Source organism: Ictidomys tridecemlineatus, chromosome 8, assembly GCF_052094955.1.
Source record: "Ictidomys tridecemlineatus isolate mIctTri1 chromosome 8, mIctTri1.hap1, whole genome shotgun sequence".
NCBI lineage: Eukaryota > Metazoa > Chordata > Mammalia > Rodentia > Sciuridae > Ictidomys > Ictidomys tridecemlineatus.
In genome coordinates, this window is record NC_135484.1 from 16,541,031 (window position 1) to 16,555,624 (window position 14,594).

General features: G+C 38.6%; 1 protein-coding gene and 1 pseudogene across 5 annotated transcripts in view; both read left to right on the forward strand.

Moving 5' to 3' along the window:
- Katna1 (katanin catalytic subunit A1) overlaps nucleotides 1-14,594 on the forward strand; it is a 40,847-nt gene that overhangs the window by 1,995 nt on the left and 24,258 nt on the right. For 3 of the 5 annotated variants that reach the window (XM_013356924.3, XM_078018920.1, XM_013356925.4), the window contains exons 2-3: nucleotides 10,671-10,845; nucleotides 13,191-13,348. In XM_013356924.3, the coding sequence (XP_013212378.1) occupies nucleotides 10,684-10,845; nucleotides 13,191-13,348 (320 nt within the window). In that variant the 5' untranslated portion in view covers nucleotides 10,671-10,683. Of the gene's footprint in view, nucleotides 1-2,881; nucleotides 2,926-10,670; nucleotides 10,846-13,190; nucleotides 13,349-14,594 lie in introns of all 5 variants that reach the window. The other 2 variants (XM_078018919.1, XM_078018921.1) reach the window with 2 other exon arrangements.
- Nucleotides 6,806-9,886, forward strand: LOC101970893 (heterogeneous nuclear ribonucleoprotein F-like; annotated as a pseudogene).

Below are 14,594 nucleotides of genomic sequence, written 5' to 3' on the forward strand. Positions count from 1 at the left end.
CGATCTGTTTTTGTTTTAGGAAATAAATTTTGCATGCAGATTTTTTTTTTTTTTTTTGTACCAGGAATTGAACCCAGGGGCACTTAACCACTGAACCACATACCCAGCCCTTTTTTATATTTTATTAGAGACAGGGTCTCACTAAGTTGCTTAGGGCCTCCCTTTTGCTGAGGCTGGCTTTGAAGTCGAGATCCTCCTGCCTCAGCCTCCTGAGCTGCTGGGATTGCAGTGTGCCACCGAGCCTGGTGCAGATAAATATTTTTATAAACATTTTTAGGCTTCCAGCATTGATGCTGGAATTTTGTTTTGTTTTGTTTTTTTTGTGGTACTGAGTATTGAACCCACAGTCTTGCTCATGCTATAGGTAAGCACTCTACCACTGAACTATACCTGCAGCCCTGATGATTTTTTTTAGTGTGTACTTTAATAGTATTTTATGGTTGTTTCATGTTGTTAAGCCAGGGGAAAGGGTGGGGGGAACCTAGAATAAATAAGGCGATATTTTTTAACTAAATTTCAAGAACTAAATTCTGTCCTATTTTTGCCTTCAGGGTAATTCCTTGCAATTCAGTCTACTTTTGTCTTTAAAGAAATTCTTTTCAGCTCAGTTGGTGTTCCTTAAATATTTCTTGAACAAATGACCTATGTACATTACTGTGAAAACTGCAGTATCAGTGGAATCCAGTGTAAGAGTCCTTAAGAAATTAAAAGGGCAAGATGTCTTTTCTAAATGTGGAATAAGGAGGGCCCTGTACTTGTTGTTCAGGGAGAGAATAGGAATCTTTGAATTCAAATATTTGGTTCTGTTACCTGTTCTCTTTTAGTCTCTTTGCTTTTTTCCAAATCCTATAGAGAAAGAAAATAAAAAATAATTTTTGTTTCTTTGTGGATACTACACTCCATCAGATATTAAGTTTGCTAGAAATGTTGATGTAAACTTGAGATTTTACTATTTAATTTAAAAAATTGAGGTGCTGGGGATATAGCTCAGTTGGTTAAAGTGCTTGCCTTGCAAGACCCATGGTTCAATCCCTAGCACCACCGGGCTGGGGATGTGGCTCAAGTGGTAGCGCGTTCGCCTGGCATGCATGCAGCCCGGGTTCGATCCTCAGCACCACATACAAACAAAGATGTTGTGTCCCCCGAAAACTAAAAATTAAATATTAAAAAAAAAAATCCCTAGCACCACCAAAAAAAAAAAAAAATTGGCTGGGTGCCATGGCATATGCCTGTCATCCCAGCTTCTTGGGATGCTAATTCAGAAAGACTCTGTCTCAAAAGAGGACTGGGGTGTAGCCCAATGGTAGTGAGCCCCCCTGGGTCAAATCTCCAGGACCTAAATAAATAAATAAATAGACTGTTACTTGAATTAAAATACCATGTTGTATTTTGCTCAGTTTAAATAAGTGAATTTAGTCATTAATTAAATTATAAATACTGAAGTATTCTGTTAGAATAATATAAAGAAAATGCTTATTGTTAGATAAAGTTTGCACAGCCTATGGTTATTTTTCTAGTAATCTACATAATGCCAACTCTGAATTTGAGACAATCTCATTTGTATAAGTATTCTATTTAATGTTGAGCCAATAGGTAGTGTTTACATTTCGTAATAATTAACATTTTGTCTGTCAGCTTTTTTTAAAAAAATAAATTCATTCTTTCCAATACTGCCAGATACTGTGCTAGTTAGATCCAGTTTCTGTCCTTCTGCAATGTGCTTTTAGCCCTGATAAGGACAATGATAAGGAAAGTTGGAGATTCTCATAAATTTACAGTGTTGACATTCATTTGAGGAGTGTTTTAGGCTTGAGTTACTAAAGGAATGGGACAGATTTTTTTTTTTTTTTTGGTCTAACATTAAGTGAACTAAGGGTGATTTGATATCGTTATCTGTGAACACATTGCTTCTTTGATAGCAAAGCATTTTTCAGGTCATTTATTAATGTAGCCTTGGATTGACTTTATTTCTGTTTGTAAGAAAATGTCAGTTCTTTGGTTCCTAAAGAATTTTATCTGACTAGAAAGGGAAATTCAAAACACAGAAACTTTGAAGAAGGTGTGGAGTAACTTAAGAGTCTGGGGCCATTGAGCCATGCCTTCAAAAACAACAAAACAAAAAAAGGATCACCTAGACATACATAATAATTTAATGTAGGTTTTGTTTTGGTGGTGCCACAGATTGAACCTGTGCCTCCAGCTATGCTAGATAACCATTGTATCAGTGAGCTACATCCCCCTGCCCTTATTTATTTATTTTGAGATAGGATCTCCCTAAATTGCCCTGGCTGACCCCTAACTATTCATCCTTCTACTTCAGCCTCCTCAGTAACTGGGATTATAGGCTTGCACCATCATACCCAGTTAATGTAGGGTTGGGGCGGGGTCTTTGGGATTGAATCTTGGGGTGCTCTATCACTGAGCTACATCCAGCCCTCCTCCCCCTTTTTTTGGTACTAGGGATTGAACTCAAAGGCTCTCAACTACTGAGCCACTTCCCCAGTCCTGTTTTGTATTTTATTTAGAGATAGGCTCTCACTGAATTGCTTAGCTCCTCTCCATTTCTGAGGCTAGCTTTGAACTTTCTTTTTTTTTTTTTTTTTAAAGAGAGAGTGAGAGAGGAGTGAGAGAGATAGAGAGAGAGAATTTTTAATATTTATTTTTTTTTAGTTCTCGGTGGACACAACATCTTTGTTGGTATGTGGTGCTGAGGATCGAACCCGGGCCGCACGCATGCCAGACGAGCGCGTTACCACTTGAGCCACATCCCCAGCCCCTAGCTTTGAACTTTCAATCCTCCTGTCTCAACCTCCCAAGCCACTAGGATGAGATGTGTGCATCACCATGCAGTCCATCCAGCCCTTTTTATTTTTATTTTCAGACAGGGTCTTGCTATGCAATCCTCCGCCTCAGCTGGGATTATAGGTATGTATCACTGCACCTGGCTTCTATGTAGATTTTTTTTTTTTTAACTGAGAGAAAAGTTAGAAAGATCTGGAGGAGTCTATTAAGGAATAGAGGAAGGGATAGAGGGTGTAATATAAGAAACCTGATAATCCAAGTCCGTCTCTCAGATCCACTGTAGTATTTCCAGCAGCTGACCTCAGTTATACTTTTCTAGTATCATAGCCTTAACTAGTGTCACTATGACGAGAATGTCTTCAGGGCAAAAATAATCATACAGTAATCAAGCTGTAATCCCAGTTTGGTAGGGATGAGTTTAAGATCAAGAAATGTGAAGAGTGTTGAGAGTCAGGAACTAGAGTGAAGTAAAAAGATCTTTAGTTAAATGAAGTTCTAGTAGTATTTATGCATTCATTCACTCACTCAAAGGTTTATTGAGAACTGCTATATGCTGAGCCTGGTTCTGGGTGCTGGGGATGAATCAGTAAACAAAAGAGAGCCCTCCATGGTTCCTAGCCATGGAGCTTTTATTAAGATGGAACATTATATCAGTGGTCATGACTTCAGGGAGTCACTCTTTAGATATTTGAATTTTTTTTTTCCTTTTCTTTTGGACCTCAGATGCCCAGGAATTACTCATAAACCTCAGTTCACAGTGTATTGCTTCATAACACATTACTCCATATCTCAGTAGCTTAAAACAATAGGCATTTATTATCCCAAAGTTTCTTTGGGTCAGGAATCTGGGCATGGCTTAGTAGGTGTTTCTGATTCAGGGTCTTTCACAAAGCTTTAATCAAAATGCCAACCAGGGCTGTAGTCATCACAAGACAACTGAAGGTGAAGATTCAAGCTCACTCACATTATTGTCAGTTTTCATCTCCCTGTGGGCTTTTGGACTGAGGGTCTCAGTTCCTTGCTAATTGTTGGCCTGGAGCCTCCTGTAGTTTCTTGTCATGTGAGCCTCTGTACCGGGCAGCTCACTGTGTGATAGCTGGTTTCCCTTTGAGTGGGCCACCAAGAGACAGTGAGCAAGCTGGAAGTCACTGTCTATACTCAAAAGTGAAATTCTATCATTTTTGCATATTTGTTAAAGCACACATTTAAGAGGACATAATTTTAAAAGGGCATAGAAGGCTGGGGATGTGGCTCAAGCAGTAGCGCACTTGCCTGGCATGCGTGTGGCCTGGGTTCGATCCTCAGCACCACATACAAACAAAGATGTTGTGTCCGCTGAAAACTAAAAAATAAATATTAAAAAAAATCTCTCTCTAAAAAAAATAAAAATAAAAAGGGCATAGATACCACGAAGCAAGAGATTATAGAGTCATGTTGGAAGCCCATTACATCTAAGATGGATGAAAGGTTTTTGTTTGTTGTGTGTGTGTGTGTGTGTGTGTGTGTGTGTGTATTGTTTTGCCCTATTCTTCATGCAGTTTCTGCATTCAAATTTCCTTTACCAACCTCCATAGACAAATGTTTGTTTACACACACACACACATTTTTTCTTGCTTATGTATGTGTCCTTTAAAAATAAATGCTTATACAGTAAGCATTGTTTTTACATTAACAAAATGGTATTGAGGTTTAGGCATTGTTCTGTTTTTTTTTTTAAACCCAACCCAACCCTATATTCTGATGATCTATCTATGTTACTATGTATAACTGTTGTTGCTTCCATCTGCTCTCTGATAATCCATAGTAGGTAGCCATAACATTTCCCTAGCAGGAAATCTATCTAGGCTGGCTCCAACTCCTTGATTTCTCAAACAGTTTAGTTATTAACAGTCTTTAGGGATCTGTGTGAATCTTTCTCTGGAATATTTACAAGAGTGAAATTGCTGGTTTTAAGGTTTATTAAATACATAAGTCTTCATCCAGGAGTAAAGAATGTATATTTGTAGACCATAAGAAATTTGGTCTTCTGTATCAGATTTAAACTTTATTGTATCACTTGATCTTAACCATAGGTGGGGTGGATAGGGGAGTGGTAGTCAAGAAGCATAGTTTAGGGCTAGGGATGTTGCTTAGTGGTAAAGCGCCGGTGCTCTGAGTTCAATCCCCAGTACTGCAAAAAATAAAAATAAAAAATGAAAAATAAAAATAAGCATCAGCATAGTTTTAGAAAACACCTCTAAATACACACACAATGGAATATTACTCAGCCATAAAGAAGAATGAAATCATGGCATTTGGCAGTGAATGGATGGAACTGGAGACTATCATGCTATGTGAAATAAGCCAGTTCCAAAAATCTAAAGGCCGAATTTCCTCTCTGATATGTAGATGCTGATTTACAGTAGGCAGAGAATGGGGAGGAGTGGAAGTTCATTGAATTGGAGGGAGGGGGGAGGAAGAGAAGGGGATAGGAATGGGAAAGACAGTAGAATAAATCAGACATAACTTTCTTATGTTTATATATGAATACACTACCATTGTAACTCCACATTGTATACAATTACAAGGATGAAAAGTTATATTCCATATATATATGATATATCAAAATACATTCATGCCTAACTAAAAAAAAAAAAAAAAAAAAAAAAAAGAACAACAAAAGAAGAAAGTGCCTCTGGCTAGAATAAATTAAGCTAGGTAGAATAGTCCCCACTTAGAAGTTATCTTCATTAATCTACAAGATACATATATTTGGACATCCTACTGATGTACAAAAGGAGTAAAAAATAATTTTGTTTCTTTTGTAGTTCTCTCCTCTAAGCTCTCTTCTGATCTTTCATGATCTTTTTTTCACCTTTTTAGTTTCCCAGGCTTGAAACTTCGTTCATTTTAAACAACTTATGCACACAGTGAGTTCCTAAATATCTCAGATTTGCTTTTTTTATTTTGATAGCTTCAATCATAATTCAAACTGTTGCCCTCTAAAAAGCACATAGATCCTTCTAACCTTGAACTTCTCTTTTCTGTGTAGTCAAAACATTAACAAAGGGGCTGGGGATGTGGCTCAAGCGGTAGCGCGCTCGCCTAGCGTGTGTGCGGCCGGGTTCGATCCTCAGCACCACATACAAACGAAAATGTTGTGTCCCCCGAGAACTAAGAAAAAATAAATAAATGTTAAAAAATTCTCTCTCTCTCTCTCTGTCTCCCTCTCTCTCTCACTCTCTCTTTAAAAAAAAAAAAAAAAAAAAAAAAAAAAACATTAACAAAGCCAACTTTTGTAAGTGCCCACTCTAATGCTTTATAATATCTGTCCATATATCTATATTCTACTAAGTGCAAAGATTAGGCTAGGTTCTAATATGTAGAAAGTTTTCAGAAGGATGCATTTAGCCTTTATTAAAGATTGACTCTTTGCAAAATAGAAGTAGTTACTATCCCTTTTTTTGTTGTTTTTTTGTTATTTATCAGTTTTTTTGTGCTGGTGATTGAACCCAGGGGTACTTCACTACTGAGCTATCTCCCCAGCCCCTTTCCCCTGCATTTTTTGTTTTTGGTACCAGGGATGGGCGCTTAACCACTGAGCCACATCCCCAGTTTTTTTTTGTTTTATTTTGGGACAGGATCTCTCTAGGTTGCTTAGGACCTCACTAAGTTGCTGAGGCTGTGTGATCAAATTCAGATTTGGAATTACAGGTGTTCATCACTGTGCCCAGCTTCCTTTTCTATTACTGTTTTTAAATTTGAGACAGGGTCTTACCAAGTTGCTTAAATCTCACTAAATTGCTGAGTGCAGCCTTGAACTTGTGATCCTCCTGCCTCAGTCTCAGAGTAGCTAGGATTACAGGCATGTGTCACCATGCCTAGCTATTATCCCTGATTTGAAAACTGAGGCTTAGAAAAAAAAAGTAAAGGTCTAGACCAAGGTGGCAGAATTATAATTCTAACCAAAAAAAAAAAAAAAGTTTTTCTAACTTCAAAACTCATAGACTTTCTGTAACTTGATACTGCCTCCAAAACTGGATGTAACCTTCAGCATTGGTTCTGCAGATGTTTATTTATTTATTTATTTGATACTGGGTATTGAATCCAGGAGCACTTTACCACCAAGCTACATCCTGATCCTTTTTATTTATTTATTTTTTGAGACAGGGTCTTGCTAAGTTGTGGAAGTTCTCACTAAGTTGCTGAGACTGGCATTAAACTTGCAATCTCTACGTCTCCAGATGTTTAATAAGATCATGTGTCATGCACTGAGGATATAGTCTCACACCTTTCATGTATATATCCTGCTTTCAAAGAATTTAGTTTACTCCCGTACTTCGGACCCAATGGCCTAGTCCTGGCCTCGTGGTTAAGAACAAAAAAGATGCACCTGGACTTTCCCCAGAGTCTTCTACATTTCTAAGCGTCGGTGGAATTTGAGGTTCTCTGGCTGCGAGCAGGGCTTGTTTGATGAAAGTAGAAATCAACCCTACCTTCCTCAGTGGACAATTTGTTACCTACTTTAAGTGTCTCCCACTAAAGGCATCCATCTTTCCTTGAGCCACAGAAACCTGTGCCCAAGCTTGTCTGACATCTGCCTTGTCAAGTGTCCGTGATGCTGGGCCCTGAGGGAGGTGAAGGTTTTGTGGTCACATTCTGTGGCCTGCCCTGGTCCTGCTCAATTGAGGACGTGCAGAAATTTCTCTCCGACTGCACGTTTCACGATGGGGTTGCAGGTGTCCATTTCATTTACTAGAGAAGGCAGGCAGAGTGGTGAGGCTTTTTTTGAACTTGAATCAGAAGATGATGTAAAAATGGCCCTGAAAAAAGACAGGGAAAGCATGGGACACCGGTACATCGAAGTGTTCAAGTCACACAGAACCCAGATGGATTGGGTGTTGAAGCACAGTTGTCCAAACAGGGCCTACACTGCCAGTGACGGTGGCTACGGGGACTCCCGTTTGGATGCACAAAGGAAGAAATTGTTAAGTTCTTCTCAGGGTTGGAAATTGTGCCAAACGGGATCACATTGCCTGTGGACCCCTGCCGCAGTCTGGCTGGGCACAAAATAACCAAGCTGCCACACAGCCTTGTAGGTTCAAACAGCACCCTTTATTCCCAAACTCTCACTGGCACTCTACACACACTTCCCGGGAACACACTGCCTCCACCGGGCTCCATGCACCAATTCTCCCAGAACCCCGCAAGAACTCAATGGGAAGGAGCACCTGGCAGCAGGATCTGCCCTAATCCCAGAGCTGCCCTATCCCCCCCCCCCAGGATCTGTCCTAATCCCAGGGCAGGGTCACTTTTCAACCATTCCCTCTAGCAAAATGCCGGGTGTCATTCATTCATTCTGACTAAACCGTGGCTCTCAACAGACCCCGAGGGCAAGATTACAGGGGAGTCCTTTGTGCAGTTTGCCTCACAGGAATTAGCTGAAAAGGCTCTAGGGAAGCACAAGGAGAGAATAGGGCATAGGTATATTGAAGTGTTTAAGAGCAGTCAGGAGGAAGTTAGGTCATGCTCTGATCCGCCTCTGAAGTTCATATCTGTGCAGCTGCAGGGGCCCTGTGACTGGCCAGGCACAGCCCGGAGGTATAATTGGCATCGTGAAGCAGGCGGGCCTGGAGAGGATGAGGTCTGGTGCCTACAGTGCAGGCCATGGGGGCTATGAGGAGTACAGCGGTCTGAGTGATGGCTACCTGTTTGGGAGAGACCTCAGTTACTGTCTCTCAGGAATGTATGACCATAGATATGGAGATGGTGAATTCACAGTGCAGAGCACCACTGGCCACTGTGTCCACATGAGGGGGCTGCCCTACAAAGCAACAGAGACCATTTACAACTTCTCTCCACTCAACCCTGTGAGAGTCCATATTGAGATTGGCCCTGAAGGTAGAGTGACTGGCGAAGCAGATGTTGAGTTTGCTACCCATGAAGAAGCTGTGGCAGCTATGTCAAAAGACAGGGCCAACATGCAGCACAGAAACATAGAACTCTTCCTGAATTCAACAACAGGGGCCAGCAATGGGGCTTATAGCAGCCAGGTGATGCAGAGCATGGGTGAGTCAGCTGCCCAGGCCACTTATAGTGGCCTGGAGAGACAGTCAGTGTGTGGCTGTTATGCGGCCGGCTATAGCGGTCAGAACAGCATGGGTGGATATGACTAGTTTTGTAGTAACATTTCAGTTATTTCAACCAAATTTTCACAGGCAGCCAACAAGCAGTGAAAAGCAGTTTATAACTAGAGAAAGCTGTGGGACCCATTTAACACCATGAGTTTGTGAAATCTGGATTAAAAAATTAATCAGTGTTTTCTCATGCAAACTTTTCTTCTGGCATGTGATATTGAGTAAACTAAAAACTATTTTCTTCCGCTTTTCTTGATTAACATTTTGGTAGTATACTTCAGAGTGATGTTAAATGAGTTAAAGTAGTTTTAAGTATGTTAAAATGTGGATCTTTTACACAATACCACAGTGAACACATTGGGGAGTTTACTTTTTTGGAGAACTCAAAGGTGCTAGATCCCTAATTCAATGAGAAACATTTCTTATGTTTGTTTGTTCTATTTTTTTTTCTTCTTCATTTAAAATTTTTAGGTTAAGATTAAGCTTTTTAAAGTTAGTTTTGAGAACTAAGACACAATACTAATACTGTAGGAATTGGTGAGGCCTTGACTTAAAGCTTTCTTTGTATTGTGATTTCCTTTTGGGTGTATTTTGTTCAGAGCCAGAGCCCAGTCGGGATGGCGCCTGAAGGAATGGTTGAGAGGTGACACCAGGGAGCCATTAAGATGATGATAATTAAGCTGTGGATAAATGCTGTGACTGGATGATGCTGATTGAAACAGGCTGTGTATTCAGTTGTATATAGACCCCTGCTGTCGGGCAATAGGGCGGCTCCTGCTGCCTCATCCGCTACTTTTGAGTTCTCGGGAGTCCCATTGAGGGCGAGAGAGTTCCCTGGGAGCTTGCATGGAGTGGAGTGCTGGTGAGAGTTTGGGCAGTAAAGTAGTTTCTGTTTGAACCTACAAGTGCCTCCTGGCGGCTGGGTTATTTGTGCCCAGCCAGACTGCAACAGTATTTTGCTAAGTGAAACTTGTTAAAATTTTTTTTTTTAATATTTATTTTTTAATTTTTGGCAAACACAACATCTTTGTTTGTATGTGGTGCTGAGGATCGAACCCAGGCCGCACACATGCCAGGCGAGCACGCTACCGCTTGAGCCATATCCCCAGCCCTTTGTTAAATTTTTTGATGACTAAATTTTTTTCTTAAAGACTTTTTCACAATGAAAAAAAAAAAGAATTTAGTTTAGGCTGGGCATGGTGGCACATGCCTGTAATCCTAGTGACTCTGGGAGGCTAATACAGGATGATTGCAAATTCTAGGCCAGCCTGGGCAACTTAGTGAGTCCCTTTCTCAAAATTAAGTAAAAAGCTTTTTAAATAAAAAGCTCAGAGGTAGAGTGTCTCTGGGTTCAATCCCCAGTATTGAGAAAAAAAAATCATGAACTCAGTTTAGTAGAGATAAGACATACAGAGTAACTATAGACAAATGCTTTGAGATGAAAGTCCCTGTGAAGTTCCAGGGGACTTTGGAAAAGGAGACATTTATTTTGAACAGAAGAATTGGAAAGTAGACAACTGAGAGAATGTCCGTCTCAACTGGGCTGTGGCCCATAGGTAGAGTGTAGGGTTTGGATGTCAGAACTAATGTTTTTTTAAAGAATAAAAATGTATGAGCAAATGTATAAGAATGAAAAAGTACCATATGTGTAAGCTTCTTGAATAAACTCCAGAAACTATAATTTTAAAAACTCTTTGTGGTACTTATTTTTAAGAGACATGTATAATGAAAATTTTTTTTTCTTTTTTATAGCTTACAGTTGAGCATGAGTCTTCTTATGATTAGTGAGAATGTAAAACTGGCTCGTGAATATGCATTGCTGGGAAACTACGACTCTGCAATGGTTTATTATCAGGGAGTTCTTGACCAAATGAACAAGTATCTGTACTCAGTCAAAGACACATACCTTCAGCAGAAATGGCAACAGGTGAGGATCATGACTGCTATATGTTTTAATGACTGTGTACATAGAAGGGAAAATTTAGATCTAATCATCAGTGCTATATAAAGTTACATAATAAGTATATATGGTTTATGTAGAGCACTTGCCTAGCACATGCAATGCCCTGGGTTTGATCCCCAGCACTGTAGGAGTGTATAGTTTATATATAATATTTGTATGTGATATTACTTGAAAATTTTTATTATATTAGTAATAATCCTCTTTTACTTTCAACGTATTATGAGCTCTAATTATTCTGATTGTTGTAATATAATACACTTTAGTTTAGAAGTTTTAGAAAGTAATTGTTTTGATTTTTAAAAAGTAATATTTTAGATTAGATTTTTACTTAAATTAGAGTTGACTTTATTAAGCTATTGTTGAAACTGCAGTTGATGCTTGAATCTCCTTTAGGAACCATATTCCTTATAGAACTTTTACAAAGCAGATCATATTTATATCTCAGTTGAGGAACTTTTTTTAAAAATTTATTTTAGTTATTGATGTACCTTTATTTTATTTATTTATATGCGGTGCTAAGAATCAAACCCATTGCCTCACACATGCTAGGTAAGTGCTCTACCATTGAGCTACAACCCCAGCCCACCCATTTGAGGAACTTTAACTACTAAGCACCAACAGAAATTTATAGAACTTATAAGTTCAGTTGAGGATGATATTTGTAGCAAGGTTCACCTGTCAAAAAAGGAGTAATGCTTCAAAAACTAGTGGTCTTTTTGAGCTGATCTTCTCGGTGGAATATTATTCCCTAACTTCTTTTTAAATATTATGCCATATTTGTCTTTGATTTCTTAGGGAAAGTATTCTATCCTTTGAACTTCTTCCTCATCCTGCTGTTCCATATCCTTTACATTACCAAAAGGGGAAAATGTTTTTATTTCATAAATAGTCTTCAGTTTGTGCAGGTGGTGCACACCTATAATCCCAGCAACTTGAGAGACTGAGGCGAAAGGATTGCAAATTCAAGGCCAACCTCAGCAATATAGCGAGATCCTAATAAGCTTAATAAGACCCTGTCTAAAAAAAAAAAAAAAAAAAAAAAATGGCTGGGGATGTGGTTTAGCACCCCTGGGTTCAATCGCTGATAACAACAACAACAACAACAAAAATCTTAAGTTTGTTACTGAAAGACTCTTTAGGCTTTTTGTTGTTAGGCCAGAGACATATTCTTGAAAAGCTAAGATTTGTGTAAAGACACTTACAGTTAAATCATTGAAGTTTTTTTGTTTGTTTGTTTGTTTGGTTTTGTTTTGTTTTGGGTTTGGGGATTGAACCCAAGGGTGCTTTATCTAACCTTCATTTCAGTACCTATACCGCCCCCAACAAATATATAGTGGTTTTTTTTTTTTCATTTTAAAATTGACCAACTAAACCATTTAAGATGTATAGTTCAATAATAATTAATACATTAATAATGTGCAATCATTACCATTTATAGCTTTTAAACTGAGTCAAGACTGCCTTTTAAAAATACCTTTGTTTGGGGGCTTGGCTTATAGCTCATTGGTAGAGTGCTTGCCTAACATGTGTGAGGCACTAGGTTGGATCCTCAGCACCACATAAAATTAAATAGATAAAGATTCTGTGTTTATATGCAACTAAAAAAAAAAAAGAAAAATACTTTGGTTGTATGTAAATTGAGACACTGTTTTTGATTGCATATTGATATGAATTTTAATAATCAAAAATTATTACTTTCTAATTCATATTGAATCCATTGTAGAGCTATGGAATTAGTGGATTTTGTTCATGATTTTAAAAGCTAATTAAATGGTATAAAAACTATCAAAAGACAACTTGCAAATGTTTTATTTTTGTCAAATGTCAAAATTAGTTAACTTTTCAATTTGTTACATTTTAAAATTGGAATTTTTTCAATTGGAATAAGAACTGTAAATTAGTAACAGTTTACCCAGGATTTTATCAGAATTAATTTTGCCAATGAAAACAGAATTAAGGAACCATTATTAAAATTTTTTTTTTTTTTTAGAGAGAGAGAGAGAGAGAGAGAGAGAGAGAGAATTTTTTAGTATTTATTTTTTTAGTTCTCAGCGGACACAACATCTTTGTTTGTATGTGGTGCTGAGGATCGAACCCGGGCCGCTCACATGCCAGGCGAGCGCACTACTGCTTGAGCCATATCCCCAGCCCCCATTATTAAAATTTTGACAGAATATGTGAGTGTGCTTTATTGGATGTCTGATATCAAAATGGAGGTTTCTATTATCTCTAATAAATGGCCCTTTTTAAACTTGGCAATAATTTATTATTTACAGAAACTTAAAACACATGTTATTCTTTGAAACTAGGTTTGGCAGGAAATAAATGTGGAAGCTAAGCATGTGAAGGATATCATGAAAACACTAGAGAGCTTTAAACTAGACAGCACTCCCTTGAAAGCTGCACAACATGAGCTTCCGGCTTCTGAGGGAGAAGTTTGGTCCTTGCCTGTACCTGTCGAAAGAAGGTAAGTGGAGACCTTTTAGGAAACCAGTTAGTTGGGTGTGGTGGTACATACCTATAATCCTGACATATCAAGAAACTAAGGCAGGAAACAAGTTATCAAGACCCTGTCTCAAAACAAAAATTATTATTTATTTTTCAGTTGTAGTTGGACAACGGTTGTAGTTGGTATATTTTTATTCCATTCATTCATTTTTATGTGGTGCTGAGGATTGAACCCAGGGTCCCACATGTGGTAGGCGAGCACTCTGCCGCTGAGCCAAAACCCCTGCACCTCAAAACAAAAAATGTTAAAAGGGCTAGCTATGTAACTCGGTGATCAAACACTTTTGAATTCAATTCTTAATACTGCAAAAAAAGGAAAGAAACCAGTTAGTCAAAAAAGCTGAGAGTATTTGTTATATCTAAAAGGAAGACTGGTGGCTGACAGACAGAAGGTCCCTCATTCTGAAATGTCCTTTTATAATTATTGAATTACGTACCTTGTGACTCTATGACCTATTTCAAGAATTAACATTTTGGTGGAAATAAGTCAAAAATATGTGTTCGTGGCCAGAAAAGGTAGCACATGCCTGTAATCCCAGCAGATAGGGTGAGGCATAGTGATCACAAGTTCTAAGCAGACTCAGCAACTTAGTAAGGGCCTAAGCAACTTAGTGGAGCCCTGTCTCAAAATAAAAAGTAAAAAGGACCAGGAATGTGGCTCCATGGTTAAGGGCCTCTGGGTTCAATCCCTGGTACCAAAACAAAAAAACACAAAAAATCTTTGTGAATAAGCTGAACTTTAGTGGAGACAGTGTTATCTTAAGGAAGGAAAATAGGGCTGGAAGAAATATCTGAGCTCTGTTTCTGTCTTTGCTACCATCTCTGGCTTTGGAAAAATGATAGAACTTTTCCAACCCTCAGGTTTTTCTTAGGTGAGGGAGCAGGTTATTTAACAGTGTTTTTCAAACAAGCTCTTTGACTACTGCTATTCAGTTCTATGGCTAAAATTGAAAAATGGCTTTTTTTCCCTTCTTCTTTAGCTGTATATTGGGGATTGAATTCAGGGGCACTTTACCACTGAACTACATCTCCAGCCCTTTCTATTTTATTTTGAGACAGGGTCTCCCTGAGTTGCCCAGGCCATCCTTGAACTTGGGATCCTCTTGCCTCAGCCTCACAAGTCATTGGGATTATAAGCACGTGTAGCATGTGCCACCGTGCTTGGCAAATGTGGCTTTTTTAATTCATGGAGGAAAAATAAAAGA